We start from the raw sequence: 22,920 nt of genomic DNA on the forward strand, positions 1-22,920 counted from the left end.
CGGTAACATTTAAAGTAGTCACGTTAGGCAACATCTTCTACTGATTCTGTTTTTCTATCCTTTTTACTTCTTTTGTTTTACTAGACCAGTAGCTTCTGATTTTCTTTTTGTCTACTGTTTTCTTAAAGAGTGCTGCTGGTCTGCTGGTTTTTAGCTGCTGGTCTGCTGGTTTTTATTTTCATCGCCACAATTAATTCATGTCTATCAATTTCCCCCTTTGTGGTGATGCCAAAACCTAAACAGTAGGAAAGCGTTAAATAACAGATAATCAGTTAGCAAAAGAATAATATCAATGAATTTAACACAGTAAATTGTCAATCAGTTCCAATGTCCCTTTAAATGACTTCTTCATCTTGAGGATCCTGAAATCTTCTATCTGAAGGTTCAGCTTTTGATTGCCTTAGTTCTGCTTCAGATGGATCTCTTCGTTTTTCTTCCCCCTTTTTGGCATCAGCGGCAATCACATGGGCCATAAGATCATTTATTCTTCCAGACAAGTTTTGAATGCCATTGGTTAACATCTCCAGATACGGAGCTTGAGTAGAGATACGATCATTGAGAGTAGTGAGAGATTGAGTTTGAGAATCAATCTTGGCATCCATTACTTCCATGGAGGTGGAAAATGATCGAATGAGATCATCATGCTCGGTGAGTCGATTTAATATATCAGTTTGAGCAAGCACGATGTGACTATAATTTCTCGATACAGCTTGTCTGAAAACAATGGTTTCAGCATGCATTTTCTCCACGGATTCCGCCGTTTTATATATTTGTTTGCTCATTCGTTCTCTGAAGAGCTGAGCACCACTAAATTCTGATATGCTTTCACAGGACATCCGCTTGACTAAATCAGACAGGTTATTGAGTTCCCTTTGCAGAACGTCAATCTGAAACTCCAAATTGAATGATTCTGATACAGGTGAGGGGGTTCGCGCAAGCATGCGTTGCCTCATTTCAGCAGCGTGAGTGTTCGTGAAAGTTTGAACAGGATCAGTGACAATCAGTGCAGTAGAGACTTGATTGGTGGTGAGGGAAGTGGTGTCCATCATAGCAGTAGAAGGACCAGGGTCAGCAGAGGTTTCATCTGGAATAGCAGAGACATTTGGTTCGGCAGCAATTATGGTAGGAACAATCTCTTCATCAGGAGCAACCAAGTTGGAGACCAAGTTCTCTTCTGTTGGAGCAACGGCAGTAGGTGAAGCTGATTGTTCTGCAGTTATGGGTTCAGATTGCTGGTTCAGAAGAACTTTCATTTCAGCTTGACGAGCAGCAGAAAATTTCTCTAGATTTGGCAAAAGAGATACAACATCTGATTCTACCATATGTTGTTCTGCGGTTGGAGAGGGTGATTGTGGCAATGAAGTAGCTGGAACTGCTTCCTGAGTAGTAGGGGACGTGGGAACAATTGACTCAATGACTTCTTCAACGGAAGCCAGTTCATGCACAGACAAAAGAGATGATGACTGAAGAGGCCTTGTTGGTGATGCAGGAGTACTGAGAACAGAAGCTTTTGGTGAAGCTGTAGTCCGTTCCTCAACTGTCTGGATCTCTGGAAAGTCTGGAACAAGGCTGACTTGATATTCAATTGGCTCGCCAAAGCCCTTTTCTTGATCAAGAAGTTGCTCACTCATCTGTTTCAATTTCTCAGTTAGAATCAGAATGACGTTTTGATCCTGAACAGAAGTAGGAATTGTAGGATCAAAATTTGATTTAAGAATTTTCAGAACCGATTCCAACTTCTGACATTTTAGCTGTTCGAGGATGTAGCTTCTTCTACGCAAGGCCTCGATTACATTTTCTGTATTGGCAAGCTGAAAGACCCTCTTCTCAGCGTTCATTATTTTCCCATAGGATCCTTTCTTCTTGAAGTAAGCAAAAGAATGAAAAATTCGGACCTTGTGCCACTCGTCAAAGAAATTCATGTCATCATTGGCAAAGCTTTCTATTTCTGCCAAATGAAGATCAACACCTGTGGTCACAGTTGTTCTGAGTCCAAAAAGTTGTGGTTCTTCAATCATCTTTCCTTTGCCTTTGTCGGTTGATGAAATAGGCAAAATGGGTCGAAATGCAGAAGACCCCCTTGTTGGTTCTCTAATCACTATTCCAGACATTGGTCTGAAAGTAGAAGCAGTAGATGTTGCTGGAACAGATGCAGCAGCTTGCACTGAAGTAGGAGCATTAGATCGTTCAGATGGAACCACTTCTGGAAACACCTGTCTGATTGGCACTTTCTCAATTTCAGAAATTGCTGCTGTCTTCTTGATTTTAAGAAAAGTCCGTGCTTTCTTTTTTATTTGAGTTGGTAGGGATGGTTGAACATCAGCAGCAGACTCTTCTGATACTGTTTTATCAGAATTAGTAGAGACGATCACTCTTTTCCTTTTAATCTTTCGTTGAGGTTTCTGAGTCTCAGAAAGAGTCTCTCCAATCTCCTTTTTCAAGGCAACAAATTCAGCCACGGTTGGCTTGGGCCTTAAAGCGAGTACATTCTCAGCATCAATCATTGTTACCGAAACAGCATCCTGTTCACTTGTAAAAGCGAAACGAACATCCTTGAGCATTGTGCTGATCTGAACAGCAAATCCAGAACTTTTCTTGATGACCATGTCTTTCATGATTCTGAATATGAAATGACTCCAATCCACTTTAGTTCCCTTAGTGATGGCAGCCATCACTTGAACTTTCTCCTTTGTTAACTTGTCGAACGTGCCAGCTTTGACTAATATAGCCTTCGCCACAATATCAGCCAGAATTTGATATTCCATTTTGAGTAACTTTTTGTGGCAAGAAGGAGACAATTCTTCTCCAGTGGCTGAGAAAGTGCTAAGAGCAATAGACATTTCTAGCTTGGAAATATCAGATAGTTCAGAAGTACCTGAAAGTGGGAGGAGAAAAGTTGCGCCCAATAGTGCGGCATCAATGGAGATGGATGCATCTCCTTGAGAGTGGACGATCTTTCCTTCATGCACAGTTGCCTTAGCGTAGAACTCCAGAAGAGCATTTTTGTATATCACAGCTGGTGCTTCCAAGAAGTTTCGAAGTCCTGATTTCTCAAGGTCTTGAAACATTTTAACAAGATTCTTATCTTTGACATTGAGAATTGAAGCAAAGTTGACTTGATATGCATTAAGAGTGTATGCTCCGGCCATTTCTCTACGATGAAATGATCAGATAAAATTTGCAGTAGATAGAAGATGATTAAGAGAAAGCAGTAGCTGAGTAGCAACAGTTTTGAAACGGTAAAAGTGAAAAATGAGAAGGTGATATTTTAAAATGAATGTACAGCCGTCAAGTAAACATAAGGACACGTGTCAGTATGTTTATGGTTGAATGTTTGAAAAGACTTGCAAAGTTTGTCAGAGACGCGAATGATTTAAAAATTTGAAATAGGCGGGCTGTCCAGACGGTTACTAAAAATAATCAGAAGAAGATTTGTCGTTTTATGATAACGTCTGCTGGAAGTTTCAGAGTGCTGAAATATTTGAGCACTGTGACAAAACCAGCAAACTTGTTGTTTTATCGAAAAGATAAATACTCTATCTGTTTTCTGAAAAAGGTATAAAAATCTTAGTCTGACTAAGATACTGTTCCCCCTCGGTAAATGCAATTAATAAGTGGATATTAAACACCAAACGACTTTTGGCAAACTTTCAATCTGAACCGTTGAAAATGAACAGTCGCAAGAGTCTTTGTGTCTTCCGAAGATTACTATAAATGCCTGCACAACTTAAACGAAGTTAAACATTCATAATCTAAAATGAAAGCTCAAGTTAAAGAAGAGTTAGAGTCTGATCCAGGAGCCGAAACAAAAATGTTCAGAAGGAAGTTTGAAGATGTCATTCTTTACGTAATGATCCTTGGATCAAACTCCTGGAGTTGTAATGTCAACAATCACAAAGATTTGTTGCTTCCATTTAGTCGGAAATGTAGCATTGATCTTTTCCTTTTGAGTTGTCTCCAAAAGTTATCTTTGGTCCAGTGCAACTCATTATCTCGGAGAGTAGGTTTTTCTGTCCAGTCATGTGTCTGGAACATCCACTGTCCAGATACCATGTAGAGTTACTGATTTCTGTTTTCTTCTGCTATTCCTGCAAACACAAATTTTAGTATCTGGTACCCAAATCTATATGGGTCCAAGCCTTATCAGTCCTTTGGGGACCCACATTTGTACAATTTTTGTACTTCGGGTATCCATGGAAGTGTGTGCAACAAAGGGTCTGTTGTTTTTAACATTGTGCATCCTAGTATGTTGTTCTTCCCTTCTGTTTCTGTTGTCCAGCCTGTATCTCTTCTGAACAGGTATAGAATTATAGTACTGGTAGTTTTTAACCTTCATAGGAGGTTGTCTTCCTGAGTTGAATCCACTCATGATTCTAGAACTCTGGTCAACTTTTTCCTTAGGTTTAACATAACCTAGACCATAGTGCATTCTTCTGTTCATCTGATTTACATTCCTTTCTACTGAAACAGTAGGTACTTCTGGTTTCTGTACCACGCTGGATTTTACAAAGTGAATATACTTCCCTTTGCACATATCCAGTTTTGGCTTAGTATTCATTTCAGAAGTACCTTCATGATTACAAAATCCGAGACCACTCCTGTCTCCAGATTGTTTTTGTAACTCTTGCATCTTTTCCAGTGAAATAGAAGACTTGTTCCAAGCATTTACCAGTAGTGATAACTTCTGGTTTTCAGAAAGCATCTTCTGGTAATCTGCTTTTGCTCTTTCATTCTCCGTTTTTAATTTACTCATCTCAACTTGTAAATCATTACAGCTGTCTACTTGCAAGCAAGTTAACTTACTGTTCTGATATTTTAAGTCCTGATTTTCGATCTTAACTTCCTCGAACGATTGAGAAAGTCTAGAATACTCTTCTACCATGTCGTGTAATGCTTTGACTAAATCATTGCGTGTAAATTCATCAGAGTCAAAGTCAAATACCTCTCCGGATGTCGAGGTTCACTCAGTATTTGCCATCAGACATTTGATCTCATCTTCATCACTTTCACTCGAATGGCTTTCAGAACCAGAAGATTCAGAACTTGAGTCTGCCCATTTGGACTTACTTTCTTCTGCAACCATTGCCTTCCTGTCTCTTCTGGTCTTTTTATCATTGCGTTTGACACCCTTCTTCCTCTGGTCATCCTTCTTTGGTTTTGGACAATCAGCAATGAAGTGTCCAACTTTTCCACAGTTAAAGCATGCCATATCACTAGGTGATGATTCCTTTTTGAAATTGCGGTTGGGACTTTGAAATGTTCTATGATTCTTTCTCATGAATCTGGAAAACTTCTTAACAAATAATGACATTGCGTCATTGCTTATCTGTTCAGCACTTCTCTCAGAAGTGTTCTCTAAAGCAGTAGCAGAAGATGAACTTGGAGCAACTATAGTAGTAGAGTTAACAGTAGCTGCGAGAGCTTTGGTTGGTGGATTTGCTAAGGGCTCTTCTCCACTTCGAACTTCAAGTTCAAACTCATATGCCTTTAAATCCGAGAACAAGTCGTGTAGTTCTAACTTGTTGAGATCCTTGGAAGCTCTCATTGCCATTGTTTTGACATCCCATTCTCTGGGTAGACCTCTCATTACCTTTAATGCAATTTCTCTATTGCCAAAGTCTTTCCCAAGAGCTGAGAGTTCATTGACGAGGCTGCTGAATCGTTCATCAAATTCATTCAGAGTTTCTCCAGCCCTCATCTTCATATTGTCAAACTTCTGCATGGCTACAGACAGTTTGTTTTCCTTTGTTTCTTCGTTTCCTTCACAGATCTGAATTAATTTTTCCCAGATTTCCTTGGCAGTATGGCACATCTTGATTTTGCTGAAGGTATTTTTGTCGAGTGTCTTGTATAAAATGTCCTTCGCAACGTTGTCAAGATTGGATTTCTTCTTGTCCTCACTTGTCCATTCATATCTTGGTTTTTCAAGCATCTGAGGTGCACCTTCGGTGATAGCAATAGCTGGATTTGGATTTAAGATCTTTAATGGACCATCAATGATGACATACCACATATCATCATCTTGAGCCGCAAGATGAGCGTGCATTCTGATTTTCCAATCATCGAAATCTTCTTTTGAGAACATTGGAACTTTGCTGAAATGAGCCATGTCTATTAAATATTTTTCAGAACAAGAATAACTCTGCTCTGATACCAATTGTTGAGGATCGAAGTTGAGTTTAGAGGGGGGGTGAATAAACTCTACTCATTTTTCCTTTCTTTTGATGAGGTACTAAAATCCTGTTAGAGATAGTAGTTTATCTTGTTGCGTATACCTTCACCTAGATTACAATTATAGGTGCGGAAACAATCTGATGAAGTAAGTGAAAGACAATAATAACAGTAGGCAGTATTTGTTTATGGAAGTTCGAAGATGAAATCTTCTACGTCTCCCCTTCTCCTGTTTCCAGAAGGTATAACTAAAAGACTTTGGATATTACAGTACAACTCTTGTACACACCCACTTCAGAAGGACTTACACCTTTGCCTACTGAAACTCTTAGTTACTCGACTCAAAAAGAACGCGATACAAAAGGTTCTGAAAAGACTCTTTTCAGATTACAAGCTCTTCCTGATAAAGTATAAGTGTTGTAAAAGATTGTGAAGAGTGTAAGAATCAGTAGCACAAGATGATCTTCAAAAGATCAGATATTTGCTATGAAGCGTGTGCTACTTTTCTTTGTGTTGAACTCAAAGTTATCAAGGAATTTCGAGGTTGTCTCGTTGAGTGAAATAGCGTTGATCCTTGAAAAGATATTATGCGTAGAGTTCTCTTTCTGTAAGGGTTTGTTCCATGTATATATAAGCGACTGAGTTCAACGTTTATGATCAGAAGATGTCTTCAGATTTCTGATAGAGTCAGCTTTATTACCAAAAAAAGGTTCCTGCAGAAAAGCTATAAAACAATCAGTCCTGTTTTATACTAAACTCGGTAAAGTGAATTAAATGACTCCGTATAGTATTTAATGCTGCAATTAATACTAGTACTTGGTAACTTTAACGGTAACATTTAAAGTAGTCACGTTAGGCAACATCTTCTACTGATTCTGTTTTTCTATCCTTTCTACTGCTTTTGTTTTACTAGACCAGTAGCTTCTGATTTTCTTTTTGTCTACTGTTTTCTTAAAGAGTGCTGCTGGTCTGCTGGTTTTTATTTTCATCGCCACAATTAATTTATGTCTATCATCTTTCTATCAATTTAGGTATCACATTTTAACTTCACAAATGACACCATCAAAAGTCACTTAATATTACTTGAAACTCAAATATTTTCTTACACATTTGAAGTATTCAAATAGCTAAATCAAAGATTTGGAACCCCAAAATAGATATTTTATCATTCAAAATAAGCACTTTTTCTAATTTCATGATGAGTGAGAAACTGTGTTTTTTTTTTTAAATTTAGATGATATGAATAAGTCATCTTAACAAATTTTCAATGAAAAGACATTGAAAGACCAACAATTACTAAATTCATTGTGATTGCTCAAAGATCCAGTATTTTTTTTTACACATTTAGAGTATTTAAAGAACTAAATTAAGCATCTGAAACTCCAAAATAGATACTTTATATGTCAAAATAAATACTTAATCTTATTTCACGATGAGTTATTAATTATGCTTTTTAAAAAAAAATTAAAATGACATGAATAAGTCATCCTAATGCATTTTTCATTAAAAGAAAAATAATGACTGAATTTGTGGTGAGTACTCGAAAATGTAGTATTTTCTTACATTTGGAGTATTTAAAGAGCAAAATCAAGTATCTGAAACCCCATAATAGGTAAATTGTATGTCAAAATAAGTATTTACTCTTATTCTATGATAATTGAGAAACAATATTTTTTAAAAATTATATTTTAGATAAAGAAGAACGTGTAATTTTTGTGGATAAAATAATATATTTATTTAAATAATAAAAGAGCAAAAATGTAAACTTGGGTTTGTAGGGAGTTAAAACTAAAATTATAATATTGTCAGGTACCGATTCTTAAAAAATTATGCTTAGATACTGAATCTTAATTCAAATATTGACACAAGTATTTTTCACAAATTTACCTTAATTAAATATATTTTATGTTTTTATATTTAGATATAATTAGTTTATTTTTCATATAAAAATTCCATTTGTAAATATATGTAAAAATATGTTGGGTAGCAATAATTGTCCGTGCTTGGTAGAGCGATCGAACTGTGGTGCTTGAGCTGCTGTACGGTTTAAAAGATTTGAGTTGCACCATTACCACCAGCTATAGCTTTTGGTAAAACGGTAAGAACTCAATCCTACAATTGGTATCAGAGCCTAAGTCACGTGTTCAATTTCCATTGATTACACGGAGTGCAATTATTGGAATGAAGATTGTTGTATGCAATAATTTTCCGTGCTTGGTAGAGCGATCGAACCGTGATGCTTGAGCTGCTGTGCGGTTTAAAAGATTTGAGTTGCACCATTACCACCAGCTATAGTTTTTGGTAAAGCGGTAAGCACTCGGTTCTACAAAATATTTTAAATAAAAATGTAATACAAGCCATGTAGAATTATATAGAAGTTAATAAAAATCAATAAACTTTATAAAAATATGTTATTTTAAAAACATAAGTAAATCTCTACATGAATACATCCATGCATTTTTATGTGAGATGATATTATGATCTATATGATAGTTAGATCTTATTTATATTTGGAGTGAAAATTAATATTTATATAATACGTTTTTTGTGAGACGATTTCATGAATATATATCTATAAAATATGTCAAACTAGTCGATATTTCGCATGAAAAATAATATTTTTATTATTCAGATCTGAAAGAATTTTATTTATTTATTTTTTATGAAAGAATCTTCTAATATGGATTTTTTGTATTCAAAGAAATAAACCTTTAAACCAAAGTACCAACTACCAAACACCTCCTTTCACACAAATACCATCGAATCAATCGAAAGGTTATCGAGATTTTATCATTTGACAATCTAAACCCACAGAAACAATTATGGCTTCTTCTCTCGTAGCTTCTCAAACCCTCCTCACCTCCGTCAATCACCGCCTTCCCTTCTTCTCAAAACCTAAACCCCTATTCTTTTCTCCGCTTCAAATCCCATCAAAATCAAGAATTTACGCTTCAATTCCCCGAATACCTGAAAATCCATTAATTAAGCCTCGCCAAAATGCGATTCCCGCTCAATATTTACTCTCCGGGTCAACCCGTACGGTCACAACCCTCCTGGCAATCACGCTTGCAGCCTCCAAGTTGTTGTCCCGTGGAATTTTGAGCTTAGGCCTACAGTTGAAGGAACCAATGATCTCCGCCGCCGGGCCCGCGTTTTTTGCTGCGATGAAGAACGTGCCGACAGGGTCTTTGAACACGCCCTTCACGGTGGTGGCGGCGGGGATGGCGAAATGGCTGGATATATACAGTGGGGTTTTGATGGTTAGGGTTTTGTTGAGTTGGTTTCCCAATATACCGTGGGATAGGCAGCCGCTATCTGCTATTCGGGACTTGTGTGATCCGTATTTGAATCTCTTTAGGAATATTATTCCCCCAGTTTTCAACACGCTGGATGTTAGTCCGCTTTTGGCTTTTGCGGTTTTGGGGACGTTGGGTTCGATTTTGAACAGCAGCAGGCAAGCTTCCTGAGGCAATTGATTGAGTTGAACGGCAATAGTTGGCCAAGTATTGGAGACTAGTGGAGCCAAGTTAATTTTTTTTTTTTTAAATTTTGATAAAGCATTATCTTACCAATGAGTTGTATTCGCTGAATTATGCCACTTTTATTTACATAATTTTGGGTGTTCATTTGTAAAATTTTGAGACATTGTTAACGTATTGTTATGAGTTCTTGGTTCTCTGATTTGGTAACCCTGCTAGATGGTTCTTGAGTCTTGACAGAATCTTTTGAGTTCAGAGTAGGAGCATATAATCGGCAACCCTTGTTTATTAGAAGCAAAGCTTAAAAGTTTAAACAAATACTATGAATGATCATGATAACTAAGTGTATCATCGGCATCCTCTTGACTTCTATAACATAGGATTAGAGTTATTTACCGATTGTCCAAAAGACTAGGCTTCCAGTCCTAGATGCTTGTGGAGTGGATATGACACGTATGTTCACCCACTGACTAGCCGAAATTACTCACTATTACCTGTCTTTGCTCACCTGTCAGTATTTGATGCTTGCATGCTGATTGAGACTATAATATTAATATGCACCACATTATCAACACCAGCTCAACATAAGCCCTTTCAAGTTACTCCTTTTGTTTGGTCGATTGTCGATTATAGTACCAATATTTGGCTATAAGCATGGGAGCGATGCCTGAGTTCAAAATATAGCCTTCTGGGTGGGTTAGGCCATAAAGTTCTGTAGACACTCTGTGCTTGTCGTGGAGGAATCTGAGATACTGACATAATTCATATGCTTTGATGTATAAATCCAGTTTGTGGCAAAAATAGTCAAAGCTAATTGATGCTCAGTTAATTGCCGTTCCCTTTAATTTGTAGTACAACTGAATTGATCGTGTTGCTGTTAAATTTATTTGAAGTTCTTACTCATCTTCATATGTGGACGGTTAGAAAATGTATTCATGTAATCCGATCAGTGCGGTCTCCAGCTAGAAGTTCACAAGAATCTGAACACTGTTGGGGGGTATATGGGGCTATTACCGTGTTCTGTTGCTTGCATTCGAGAATTTGCGATCTAAGCGTTGTAGAGATTCGGCCTCTAGCTCCTGTTTGTATTAGATTTCTTATACTTGCAGCGTTAACTTTCATTTCGATATGGCCTTCAACCATACTTTCTAGAAAAAAACTTTGAATTTAGTGAATTTCTCGCCCTGTGCCCTTTTAATATTACAGGAGAAACTAGGGATTCAATTGTTTAACAATGAGAGATATTACCATTTCAAAGTCTGTTTCGATTCTTCACATAACTAAGTTCCATGTTTATCCTAGAATTCGGTAGCGGGACTCTAATTGTGCTAGTACCTGAGCGTTATTTACTGAAGGTGAATGCTTTTGATTTTTCATTTTCCCTTTCCATTCCACACAAACTCTTATTAAATTCCTGATCATTAGTCTCAAGGTGCATTCTTGAAGCGCCTTTGATTTCACTGTTGTTTCTATTGTTCTCCTCTTTAGCCAGAGCAGATCCGGCAGGGGAAAAATTGCTCCTTTGCTCGAAAAAGACTCGACTTTTATGCATATTTTTTGTAAAAATCCTTGTTTCTCTCCTTTCAAATATATTTAGGCCGCTTATTCTGGGTATGTTTCAGCCGCTCTCGATTTTCTTGATCCGTGCTGTGAACAAGAGCAAATAATATTAAGCGGTTGTCTTTGGAGATAGCAAACCGCAGATTCTATGCTGAAACTTTTACATTGTTCGAGTCTCCATTTTACGTCAAGAAGAGATGAATTAAGTGGATTCAACATATTGATAGAGATGGATTCACGACAAATGGGAGAGAACAACTAAAGAATTGATGATGTGTATTCAATTGGTCCCTCGCCATCCTCTCCTCATCTAAATTGTCTGCTCCCTACTGAGCGTGTTTGGATTGACGTATTCGAATATATGATTTCGAATTTAAATCTATCCGAGATAGTGTTCCTTTTTAATTAAAGTTTCAAATCCATCATCGATTCAAATCATTCCATACAAATCAATATTCACATCCAAACGCAACATAAAAAGCATCACGCTATGAACAGAACAAGTGGAAGGAAGTGAGGATTAGATAATGTTCCCTTGTTTTGAGAATGGAGACCTTTCAAGAACTGTAGATTAAACTCTCAAGATCTGATCTTAGATGCAAATCTATCGTTACAATTTCTTGTTCCCATCACGTATATATACATGAAATATGAGATTGAAACACTATTCGAAACGTGAGAAGTGAGTCGATACAATTATTATTTCATGTATACATACTTAGAATAAGATATCGAAACATCATTTAGATATGAGAACTAGATCGATTCAGAAGACGAGAGTACGCGATGTTAACCGGGCTTAGAAGGAGCATTTGGGATGGATGCAGCTTGAAAAGATACCCCAAACCTTCTCTGCAGTCGGCACAAAGTAAGAGACAGAGACAGTAAAACGTACTTCTAACCATGATGACACCGATTCAGTTTCCATCTGATAAAATGGTCAGATTTAGGTGACGACATACAAAACCCATAATGAACTTCTAGGAGAGTTTTAAGAAACGACCACACTCAAATTTTCTTTTTTTGATTTACAACTTTCTTTAATCATTTTTTGGGTCCGCTGATCTTCGCATTTGCAAAAAACGCATAGTATCAGGTGTAGAAGAATGCTTAGAAACTATAAACACATGTTCCAATGCATGGAACAATGTTTCAAAAAAGAAAGAGGTTAAATTTTTTAAACCGATTTTTTTACGAGGTTATTTACCATGTTTCCCAGCATTTCTCAATCTAAGCGCGTTATCCAATCTAAAACTTGGATAAATAAGAAAAGGGTTTGTTTATTCCATAGCCAGATGAACACACAATGACTAGTTAACACCGTTAGATGCATAAAACTGTAAGAAAGTCCTATATATCAACATATTGTCGCATGTATCCGACTGTGGATGATGAATACAAGGAGTCATCGTTTGGCTCATGGAATGTTACGACGAATGATGTATAATATTATAATCCACATTTAGAGAAAACATAAATAACTCAATCATTTGTAAAACTTAAGTCAGATCGTGGATGAAACAAGCATGTCATGTAATGTTTTATCTTTGGTACGAAATGATTTCACATGTTTTCAGAGTACTAGCAAATACTAAACCATCCTAAATGGGACCTTAAAAATATAGCAGATCCTGTTTGGTGGTTTAAGCAGCAACATATACTCTTTTGGTGGTGTGTGCCTGGAGGAGTTCAGGAGAAATGGTGTACAAATCTTCATCAATAGCTTTAGTTTCTGATACTGAGATAACTGGCATCGGCCTTGGCCTTGAATTTACTTTCATTTCACTATTTTTTATTGCTGCTACTAACGGATTCACCAACCAGCCATTTATCATTCTTGATCACCCGAGGCTCGCTGACATCATACTTATTTTACCTAAAACTAACCAATCACTCTTATTCAAAACACCTAACCGAGCACAACTTTATCAAGAAAATATACATGCATACATACACGCATTTTGCAAGATGAGCAGAGCTGTCGTCTGATTCCGCGGCTAGGAGCTGCGAATACCTCATTAGCGTTAGAAGGATCTTTGTGCTCGGAGAAACCTTCCTGGCCTTGATGTTTCGAAGCACTGTGTGTAAGACAGATACTCGGTGTCGTTAAAATCCCAGCTCCTGAAAGCCGGAACACGTCGCCTCTTCAAGTAAAAATCTTCTTATACGCAAGGAAAGGTTGTTCAATTCCAGAAAACCCGGTAAATTAAGCACATATATATTCATGTAAAATCTTCGAACTCAAAACTTACAAATTAGGAATCTGTAAAAGATATAGAACTTTATGGAAAGATTTTTATATTGCTGTCTTGCCTAAAAATATTTTGGCCCACGGGCCAAATTGGCTATAGGGGGCATTTTTTATACCTAAAATAAGCTAAGCCCACAAGAGTTACCAAAGCACATGGAATTCCAAGCCACAGTCCAACAGAAGCTAAGCCCACAAAAGTTGCAGGCAGTTAGTCCAAAAAAAGCACGATCTGAGGAGTTGAGCCATGACCCAACATGAGTGATCGTGGAATGTAGTTGAAACTCCTCCATGGAGTGTGACAAAAGCAGAAGGAGTAATCAGAAAAAAAGAACATTAACAAACACATCCAACAAAATCTACAGCAAAGCTCTGCAGAATTCCTTATCAATTTTATGTCTGTTTATGTCAATTTCTAGTTCCAGTAGCAAAGTATTCTAAATATTCCATATGTTCATCAATCTTCTTTGTAAAAATATTGGTCAGGTTCATTGCAACATAATGATATTTGATGTTGTTAATGGATTTCTCCTGTAATTTTGTCATATTCCTCATTTTGTGTTTGCGTTTTTGAGCCATTTCGAAGGAGTAAGAACTTACGACCGAATCGAGACCTACAACGTTTTGCTAAAAGAGTCGGATCATTTCACATTTGGCACGATCCGCAATTTTCGAGTCAAACAAATTGGCACGCCCAGTGGGACCAAATGCCTCCAAAGCGTACTGAGAAGAATGAAGGAATTCCTCCATCACAGGGGAAATGTCACCGCTCAAAGGAAGAAGAAATTGATGCAGATGGAAGAAAGGTAGAAAGACTTGTACGCCAGTTCAAAGAAGAGGCTGTGAAGGAAGGAGTTACAGTTTCTGGTGGCGATGAGGCTTCAACAAACTTTATGTTGACCATGGAGAGAAATATCCACAGTGATCTTAAAGAAATGACCAAAGCTCTCACTACTGTCATGATGAAATTTGTGGCAGAAGTAAAGGAATTGAGAAAGTCTGCAAAAGGCGAGATTATTACGCCAGAAAATGATAAACTTCAAGAAGCTAACACTAAACTATTTAAAGATCAAGGCCAAGGATCGGGAATTTCTCAAGCAGGTAAAAATCGCCGCTGGGGAGAAGCACCGATTCCTGAATCTGCCAGGGAAGGAAGGTACACTCCTCCGCACAAAAAGGATGAGGATTTGGGGTTGAAATACCAAAATTTCAGTAACAATAAACAAGTGACCGATAATATATTCTCTGTGACGTCTCCTAACTTGCATCCAGGGATGTATGGTGATGGGGGAATGCGCGGGTATGCAGTACGAAATTCGGGGAATAACACCGAGGGGCAATTTATTCCCCACACCAGCTACGAAAAACTCCAGTGTTGGATTTTGACACGGTACATGATGTTATTCAAGAGTTGTATGGCCCAGGAGTGAGGCCAATCAACCGACCAGAGTTTCACAAACCATATTCCGACATTGTTGATCGTGACAACCCTTATCCACGAGAATACCGCATTCCAGACTTCACTTTATACTTTGGGGAAGATGGTCAATCTAGCGTGGAATATGTGGCAATGTTTACAATCCAATGTGGGGAGTTAGCAAATCTGGAGAATTTGTATTATTACAAATTATGATTGTTCCCAAATTCTTTGACTAGCAGTGCTTTCATGTGGTATGCGACGCTGCCTTGAAATTCTATTATGACTTGGCATGATATGGAATGTCAATTCCATACACAATTTTTCCGAACAGTACCTGAGATTAGTATAGCGGAATTGTCGAGGGTGGTCAAAAAACCGGGGGAATTCGCTAATGATTTCATTTTTAAATTCAAGAAAGTGAGAAGTAGATGCCGAGTGTTCCTTCCTGAACCAGAGTGTGTGAAGATGGCACAGCGAGAGCTTGATTTTGAACTTAGAAAGAAGTTCCAGGGGATGGAATTTCATGATTTTTATGAGCTTGCTGCCAAAGTATCAGAATATGAAGAATTACTGAGGGAGGAGAGTCACAAAAGAAATCTACATTGGGCTCTTATTTCCAAGAAGTTGAGGAAGTCGCTTTGGCGGAAGTGGCAAATTCCGGATCACGCATCGTCCATTTCTTGAGATGCAAGAGCGAAGAACTTTCCAAGAAAAACGTTCCTCCAGTGCAAACACCATATACTTTCGATTCGTCAAAGACAGAAGAAATATTTGATCACTTGGTGAAGGAAAAGTTTATAATGTTCCCCCCAGATCATAAGCTGCCCACCAGAGAGGAGATTAAAGGAAGAGATTACTGTAAGTATCACAATTCCTTCAACCATAGTACTAATGCTTGTTGGGCTTTCAAAAATGTCTTGCATGAAATAATCAACAAGGGAGTCCTAAAATTTTCAGGAAAAAAAAACAATGATAGTGGATGAAGATCTCTTTCACCCGGTAGCCAATATGAATGTGAGCAGTACTGACTTACATTTCTTAATCAATGAAAGAAGGAGTGGAGGTGAGGATATGTCCATTAAGTCGGGATTTACTTTAAAGAAGTGCTGGGTACCTCGGAAAATTATATTTGAGGTAAAGAAGAAGAAAACAGAATTTTTTCATGAAAAAGACCGCAATTACAGTAGGGTTGGTGTACATTATGGTGGAAGGAATATGAGGTATGATAGAGAATCTATGGCCGAATCAATCAGTGGAGGAAGGTCACTTGGGTGACCGAAGCAGATATGAGAAGTCGCTACCCGGAGTTGTTTGGTAAGATTTAATTTCGAGGGCGAAATTTGTTTAATCGAGGGAGTAACTGTAGAGCCCAAAATCAGTACACGTAAACTCATTCATTTATTTAATTGGTTAAATTATTTATTTAATTTTAAAATGATTTTTAACCATGCATGATTTATGATTTAACTTATTTTAAATTATTATATGTTTAATTGATGCGTGTTAAAATATTTTCTTAAGTTTATGTTTCAGGCGAATATTTGATGCGGAATAGGGAAAAGACACCAGCGACGATTTAGGCGATTTTGAGAAAATGTGGTATTTTAATTCAAGTCATGAAATTTGGTATTTTAAAATATTTATGAAATTTTAAGCATCTTAAAACCTAACTTAATTTATTAGGTGATTTTGAGATTTTTTAAGCTTTTCCACTAAATTACTAAGTTGAGTAGTTGGATTTTTAAACTTTGCAAATTTGTTTATTTAATCTTTTAATGGGGTTAAGTAATTAGATTAGTATTATTTTTTTTATTACTAATTATTTATCTAAGAATGATTAGCCTCTAAATAGTCAATTACTTATTTAATTAAGCAAAATTTTCTCCCCTTACTCACTAACACTCACGCACACACATATACACCCACACACATTCAACACCCACAAAACACACATATACATTTCTTTTTGGAGGAGAAAACCTAGGGTTCTTAGGTTATTTCAGCAGCCACCTTCCCTTGCATAATTCCTGAAGATTTACGTTGGTTTTTCGAACAAAAAATCGTGCCGCAAGCTGTCCCGGATCGAGTCTCGCATTCCCTCGCATCGTTATCTGCCGTATCGTGATTTTTAAAAATTAAAGGCATGTATATTCTTTCGTTTTTGCATCGATCTTTTCATAGTATATGTTTTGATGTTTATTGTGTACAAAAATTCATGTATAATATGCAAAAATTTGAGCAAAAACGTTTGATCGATTTAGAAACGATTTTTAGATCTTAAAAACTGAGTTTGATGTTATTTCGAATACTGTGAATTTTTGGTTGATATTCTGGAAAAAATTTCAACGTATGAAACGTAGTACTTTTTGATATCTTCGATTTGACAGTAAATTCGTAATTTTTGGACAAGAAACGAGTACGTTATGATTTTTCTCGTGTGACTGATCAAATTGTATTGTTATGAAAACATGTTATTTACATGTTCTTGAGTATTGTTTGTTGCAGACTTCGTTGAGAATCGTCGGGTGATCACAGATGCGTTTAGGTATATTTGGTATGATGTTTGGATGATTTTTGGTGATTCGTTTCATGTCATTAGGCACTTGGTTGCATTAGAAGTCGTAGGAAGCATTTTGGTGTCAAAATTCGTGTTTATGGGTTGTGTTGTGTTGTATGTTGTGCGTCGTTGTTTTGGGACGTTTGTGTGAGTTTGAATCATTTCCATAGCATCCTATGATGGGTCTCGTTGCATCCGTTCGAGTCGATAGGGCGTGGCTTAGAGTTTGCATCAAGATTGTTCATTTGGGGTCGAGTTTGCACAGAGTTAGGGCCGTAGCGCTCTATGGGGAGCGCCGCAGCACCCGGCTTTCGCAAGCCTATCGCCACGGACGCTGCCCTTGTGACGTCGCAGCGCTATGGCTGCGGCCCTGCTAGCACCGCGGTGCTAGGCATGCTAGGCAGCGCCGCAGCCCAGCAATGTCCAGCGCCTATGCACTTGTCCATGATTTTTAAACCACTATTTTAGGTCCATGTCTTACATGTTTTGGGGAAACGTTCACACTTCATATAGAGATTATTTCATAGGGTACGTCTGAATTTACGCTTTTTATGTGCATGAAAGGTATGCTGATTACAGTATATTTTCACTGCTGTGTGCTATGTATATGTACTTGTTATTTCTGGTACATGTGTGTTGAGTCTTTAGACTCTCTAGGCGTGTGTGATGCAAGTGAGAACGTTTATGAGGGGACTTGAGGTGCCAAACTCTGAGGCGGCAGGACTGGATGTGTGAGTACGACCCGATGACCACATTTCTTCCGCACATGATGTTATTATGCGTTTTGAGAGAGCATGAGCATTTTTATACACTGGTTTTTATATGCTGTCGATTTTTAAGATTTCACTCGTTTATGTTTTCGCATATTTTGTTGGATGAGCTCGGCCATTTTAAACTGCCCTATTTTTACTGTCTAATATTTGCGATTATTTTTAAATGATATATTTTTCAGTAGTGTTGCATGCATGCAAAATATTTAAATGAGAATTTCGAAATGTGAGCTTTTAAAAAGAAAATATAAATATATATATATTTATTTATTTATATGCCTGACATGTGATAGAAAAAATGAGGCACTTCAGGTCGGAAAAAGATGTGGTTATAAGAGAGAAGGTGGAAGAATTGTAAAAGGCGGGCCACATAAAAGAAGTACAATTTCTGAGCTGGTTATCTAATGTTGTGCTCGTACTTAAGGCGGCGAGAAAATGGAAAATGCGTGTGGACTTCCAAGATCTTAATCAAGATTGCGCAAAAGACTGTATCCACTGCTCCGAATTTCAACTCGTCGATTCTACTGTCGAGCATGAACTACTACGCTTTCTGGATCATTATCATTAGTACCACTAGATCCCTTTGGCTGAGTAGGATAAAGATAAAGTTAGTTTCATCATTTCAGATGGAACTTTTTCTTATTTTGTTATAACCTTCGAGCTCAAGAAATTCGGGCCACTTACAAGAGGCTCATGGACATAGTATTTAGAGATCAGATCGGTCTCAATGTGGAAGTTTTTGTGGATGATATTCTGGTGAATGCTAGAACAGCCGAAGAGTTCATCCATTTTTTGATGAAACCTTTGCTACTCTAGCAAGTTACCAATTGAAGCTAAACCCAAGAAAAAACAATTTTGGCATGAAGACAGACAAGTTCTTAAGATATATGATTACTCAACGAGGCACTGAATCTAATCTAGAAAAACTAAATGCCCTAACCACTATGGGATCGCCCCGGAATATTCATGAAATGAAAAGGATGCTTGGATAGATTGCGGCATTATCTAGATTTATCTCCAGATTGCCCGATCGGGCCCTTATTCTCTTTAAGATTTTCCGCAAAGCCTCTAATTTTAAATAGAATGCAGAGTGAACAAGATTTCCAAGAGCTGAAATCTTAATTAGGCAAGCTGCTCGTCCTGAATAAACCCACTCGATGTGAAGTGTTATATGATTATATAGCTGTCACTCGGCATTGTCCAGATTTATCTCATGAATATATGTCCTGAATAAACAACCCCGAGCTACGAGTTTGGTGTTGGTCTGAACAGATAGTTCTGATCGACAACCAATCTACTTTGTTAGTCATGCTCTGAAGGGAGCGAGATCAACTACACTATGCAAGAAATTTGTCTTTGGCTTTTGTCATCAAAGCTAAGAAATTAAGGCTGTATTTCTTATCACATCCTATCATCGCGCTCACCGACAACACTTTGGGGAAAATTGTCTTCTTCTGGATACTTCAAGAAGGCTAGTTAAATGGGTAACTAAGCTCGGTTAGTATGATGTGAAGTTTGAACGCCGGACCGCTGTTAAGGCCCAATAATTGGTATATTTCATAGCGGAAACTATTCAAGTAAAGAAAGATAGCAGTGGAAAATTTGTGGATGCATCTTCCTGTCAGATTAGCAGTGGGGTTGGGTACACATGATCTCACCTTGGGGCGAGAAAAAAAAATCTATCCATCAAGCTGAACTGACATCGAATACCGAACCGGTGTATGAAGCCCTCATTCTCGGGTTTAAGGCTGTCCAGAGCATGGGAACCTCTCGAGCCTTGCCCCACTCAGATTCCATGCTCGTGGTTCAACAAGGTAAGGGAAATTTGAACCGAAGAATGTCAAAATGATTAAACACGCTCAATCCGTCAACCGATCCTGGTAAGCATTTACCGAGCTCATCATCTAGCACATCTTCAGAATCGAGAATGGGAAATTCGATCAGCTTGCAAAAATAGAAAGTTCATTAGTCTTATTCCACAAATTTGAAGTTTCCGAGCAGGAGTTAGACTCTCGAGAAAACTAATAAATCACATTGGAAATAAAGTAAGGAGATTGGAGATACAATATTCATCAATATTTGAGCCGAGGGACCTTTTCAACCAAGCAGAAAAGAAGGTGGGAAATCAAGAGAAGAGCCATTTGTTTTGTTTTCCTAGACAACACTTCGTACAAGAGGTCTTTTTCTAGCCCTTTTAAAATTTTTAGGAGAAAACAGAGAAAAAAGAGCAAATTATGTGTTTAAAGAAATCCATGAGGTCTACTGCGGAAATCATCAGGGTAGCATGGGTTTGGCTCAGAAAGGTCTACTGGTTGGATTCTGCTAGCCTACTACGAAGAAAAATGCCATAGCCACAACGAGAATGTGCCAAAGTTATCGGCGACATGCTAATTTATAGTGGCGACTCGCTAAACTCATGAAATCCATTGTGTCGCAATGAACATTTGATAAATGAGGCTTAGATATTGTGGGTCCTTTCTCTGTAGCAACAAGTCGGAGAAAATTCTTATTGGTAGTAGTGGGTTAATTTTCAAAGTGGGTGGAAGCTGAGTCGTTAGCTCAGATAACATTGAAGGAAGTGTTAAATTTTCTCTGGAAAAACATTTTCTATCATTTTGCATACCAAGACGGCTTATCTCGGACAACGTAAGATAGTTTTGTGGGTCGAAATTACAAGAGTGGTGCAGAGAAATGAAGATCAAGCAATTCTTCATGTCAATATCCTACCAACAGAGCAATGTCCAACTCAAAGTTACAAAACAATCAATCATACAAACATTGAAAATCAGGCCCAATTCAGCTAAAAGAAAATTAGGTAGGCGAGCTCCCAAGTTTCTTATGGTCTTATCGCACTACTGAACAAGAAAGCACATAAGAAACTCCTTATAATATGGTCTATTGCTAGGAAGTTATCCTACACGCGGAAATCGGTCAAGATAGTGTTTGAGTAATAAATTATGGCTCGGATAATGACCACCTCCAGGCCATGGATTTGGATATAATAGAAGAAAAGAGAAGCTGAGTAACTGTTCGACTAAGTGCCTATCGCAGAAGAATTGTATAAGCTTATAATAAAGGGTATGACCTCGAGCATTTGAGTTGGTAAATTTGATTATAAAGAAGATTCAGTGGCAACGAGAGAAAGGAAAGCTGGATCCTAAGTATGAAATATCGTTCAATATTGTGGAAAAATATGCAATAACGACATATTACTTGGAAGATGCTGATGGAAAGAGGACTAAACGACCTTGGAATGCCAGTCATCTCATAATATGCTACTCATAGAAGACTCACAGGACAAGTCAGTGAATCATAGTCTCTCTCTTTTTTTAAAAAAAATGTTTATGTTTTTCTAGATTATTTTTTTTGGGATTTTTGTTTTAAGCGGATATTTTTGCCAATAAATTAGTCTACGTAAATTCTTTATTCAGTCTCCTAAATACAAATAAATGTAAGACCAACAATGTTTGGTCATCTTACAAGATTGTCCACAAGTTCGAACTTGTAAAGCCCAACCATCTTGGCACCTTAAAGCCCAACACAGCCTGACATATTTTGTAAGTCCAACGGAGCTTGGTAGAACACAAAAGCTCGACTAGCTCGTCATCTTAAAGCCCAGCAAATCATGGCACATTTTATAAGTCCAACAGAGCTTGAAAGGCCACAAAATCCAGACCATATCGGCACCTTAAATCCCATCACGGCCTGAAACATTTCATAAGTCCAACAGAACTTGGAAAAATTAAAAAGCCCGACTAGCTCGGCATCTTAAAGCCCAGCACAGCCTCGCATAATTCGAAAGTCCAACGGAGTTTGGCGGACCACAAAAGCCCTACCAACTTTGCACCTTAAATCCAAGCTCAACATGACACATTTTGTAAGTCCAACAGAACTTGGCAGACAACAAAAGCCTAACCAGATCGGCACCTTGAATCCCAGCACAACCTGACACATTTTGTAAGTCTTACGGAGCTTAGCAGACCAAAAAAGCTCAACCAGCTTGGCACCTTAAACCCATCATAGTCTGGCACATTTCGTAAGTACACCGGAGCATGGAAGACCACAAAAGCCCGACCAACTCAGTATTTACTTACTCTTTAATACACCGAGGGCGGAGATCCTTCTTGGGTCGATGAACTCGCACTTAGTAAAGATCATTGCATTTTATTTACTCTTAGTTTCACCCATGGCGGAGATCCTTTCTAGGTCGATGACCCGTACTTAGTAAAATCAGATTGCATTTTACTTGCTCTTTATTAAACTACGTGCGGAGATCCTGGTCTGGTCTATGAATTAACACTTGGTAAAATCTCATTGAATTTTACTTACTCTTTATTCCCTGGGAAGATATCCTAATTGGGTAATTGTCCTATTACTTGGCAAAATTGCACAACATTTTGCTACGCTTTATTAAGCCCCTAGCATAGCTCCTATTCAGGTCGATTATCCATCATTATGTAGAATTTTACTTATTCTTGATTAAAAAAAATACAAAGGTTCTTCTTGGGTAAATTGTACATGTGCTTGGTAAATTACGTTATTTTATTCCTTTTATTGTTCCCCGAGTCGATGGTTCATTAGTAAAATTCCATTATGCTTTGTTTTAGTTTAATCCCGATCAAAGATCCTGCTCAGATGAAATATTCAATAATTAATAAAATTTCACTACATTGTACTTATCCTCAGTTATACCTCAAGCAGAGGTCCTGCTCAGA

At 37.7% G+C, this 22,920-nt stretch overlaps 1 protein-coding gene across 3 annotated transcripts; it reads left to right on the forward strand.

Moving 5' to 3' along the window:
• Positions 1-8,904: 8,904 nt before the first annotated feature.
• LOC142555108 (ylmG homolog protein 1-1, chloroplastic-like) lies at positions 8,905-11,590 on the forward strand. Of its 3 annotated transcripts, none has more exons than XR_012822327.1 (3): positions 8,905-9,674; positions 10,575-11,005; positions 11,139-11,590. XR_012822327.1 is itself a non-coding variant. In XM_075665778.1 (2 exons), exon 1 carries the CDS (start codon positions 8,994-8,996, stop codon positions 9,636-9,638), a length of 645 nt encoding a protein of 214 aa, XP_075521893.1. In that variant the 5' UTR covers positions 8,905-8,993; the 3' UTR covers positions 9,639-9,674; positions 11,139-11,590. The 3 variants fall into 3 exon arrangements, 1 of the variants encoding a protein (XP_075521893.1); XR_012822328.1 differs by having other exon boundaries at positions 11,273-11,590; XM_075665778.1 differs by lacking the exon at positions 10,575-11,005.
• Positions 11,591-22,920: the final 11,330 nt, after the last annotated feature.

Source organism: Primulina tabacum, chromosome 9 (assembly GCF_025594145.1).
Source record: "Primulina tabacum isolate GXHZ01 chromosome 9, ASM2559414v2, whole genome shotgun sequence".
Classification (NCBI taxonomy): Eukaryota; Viridiplantae; Streptophyta; class Magnoliopsida; order Lamiales; family Gesneriaceae; genus Primulina; species Primulina tabacum.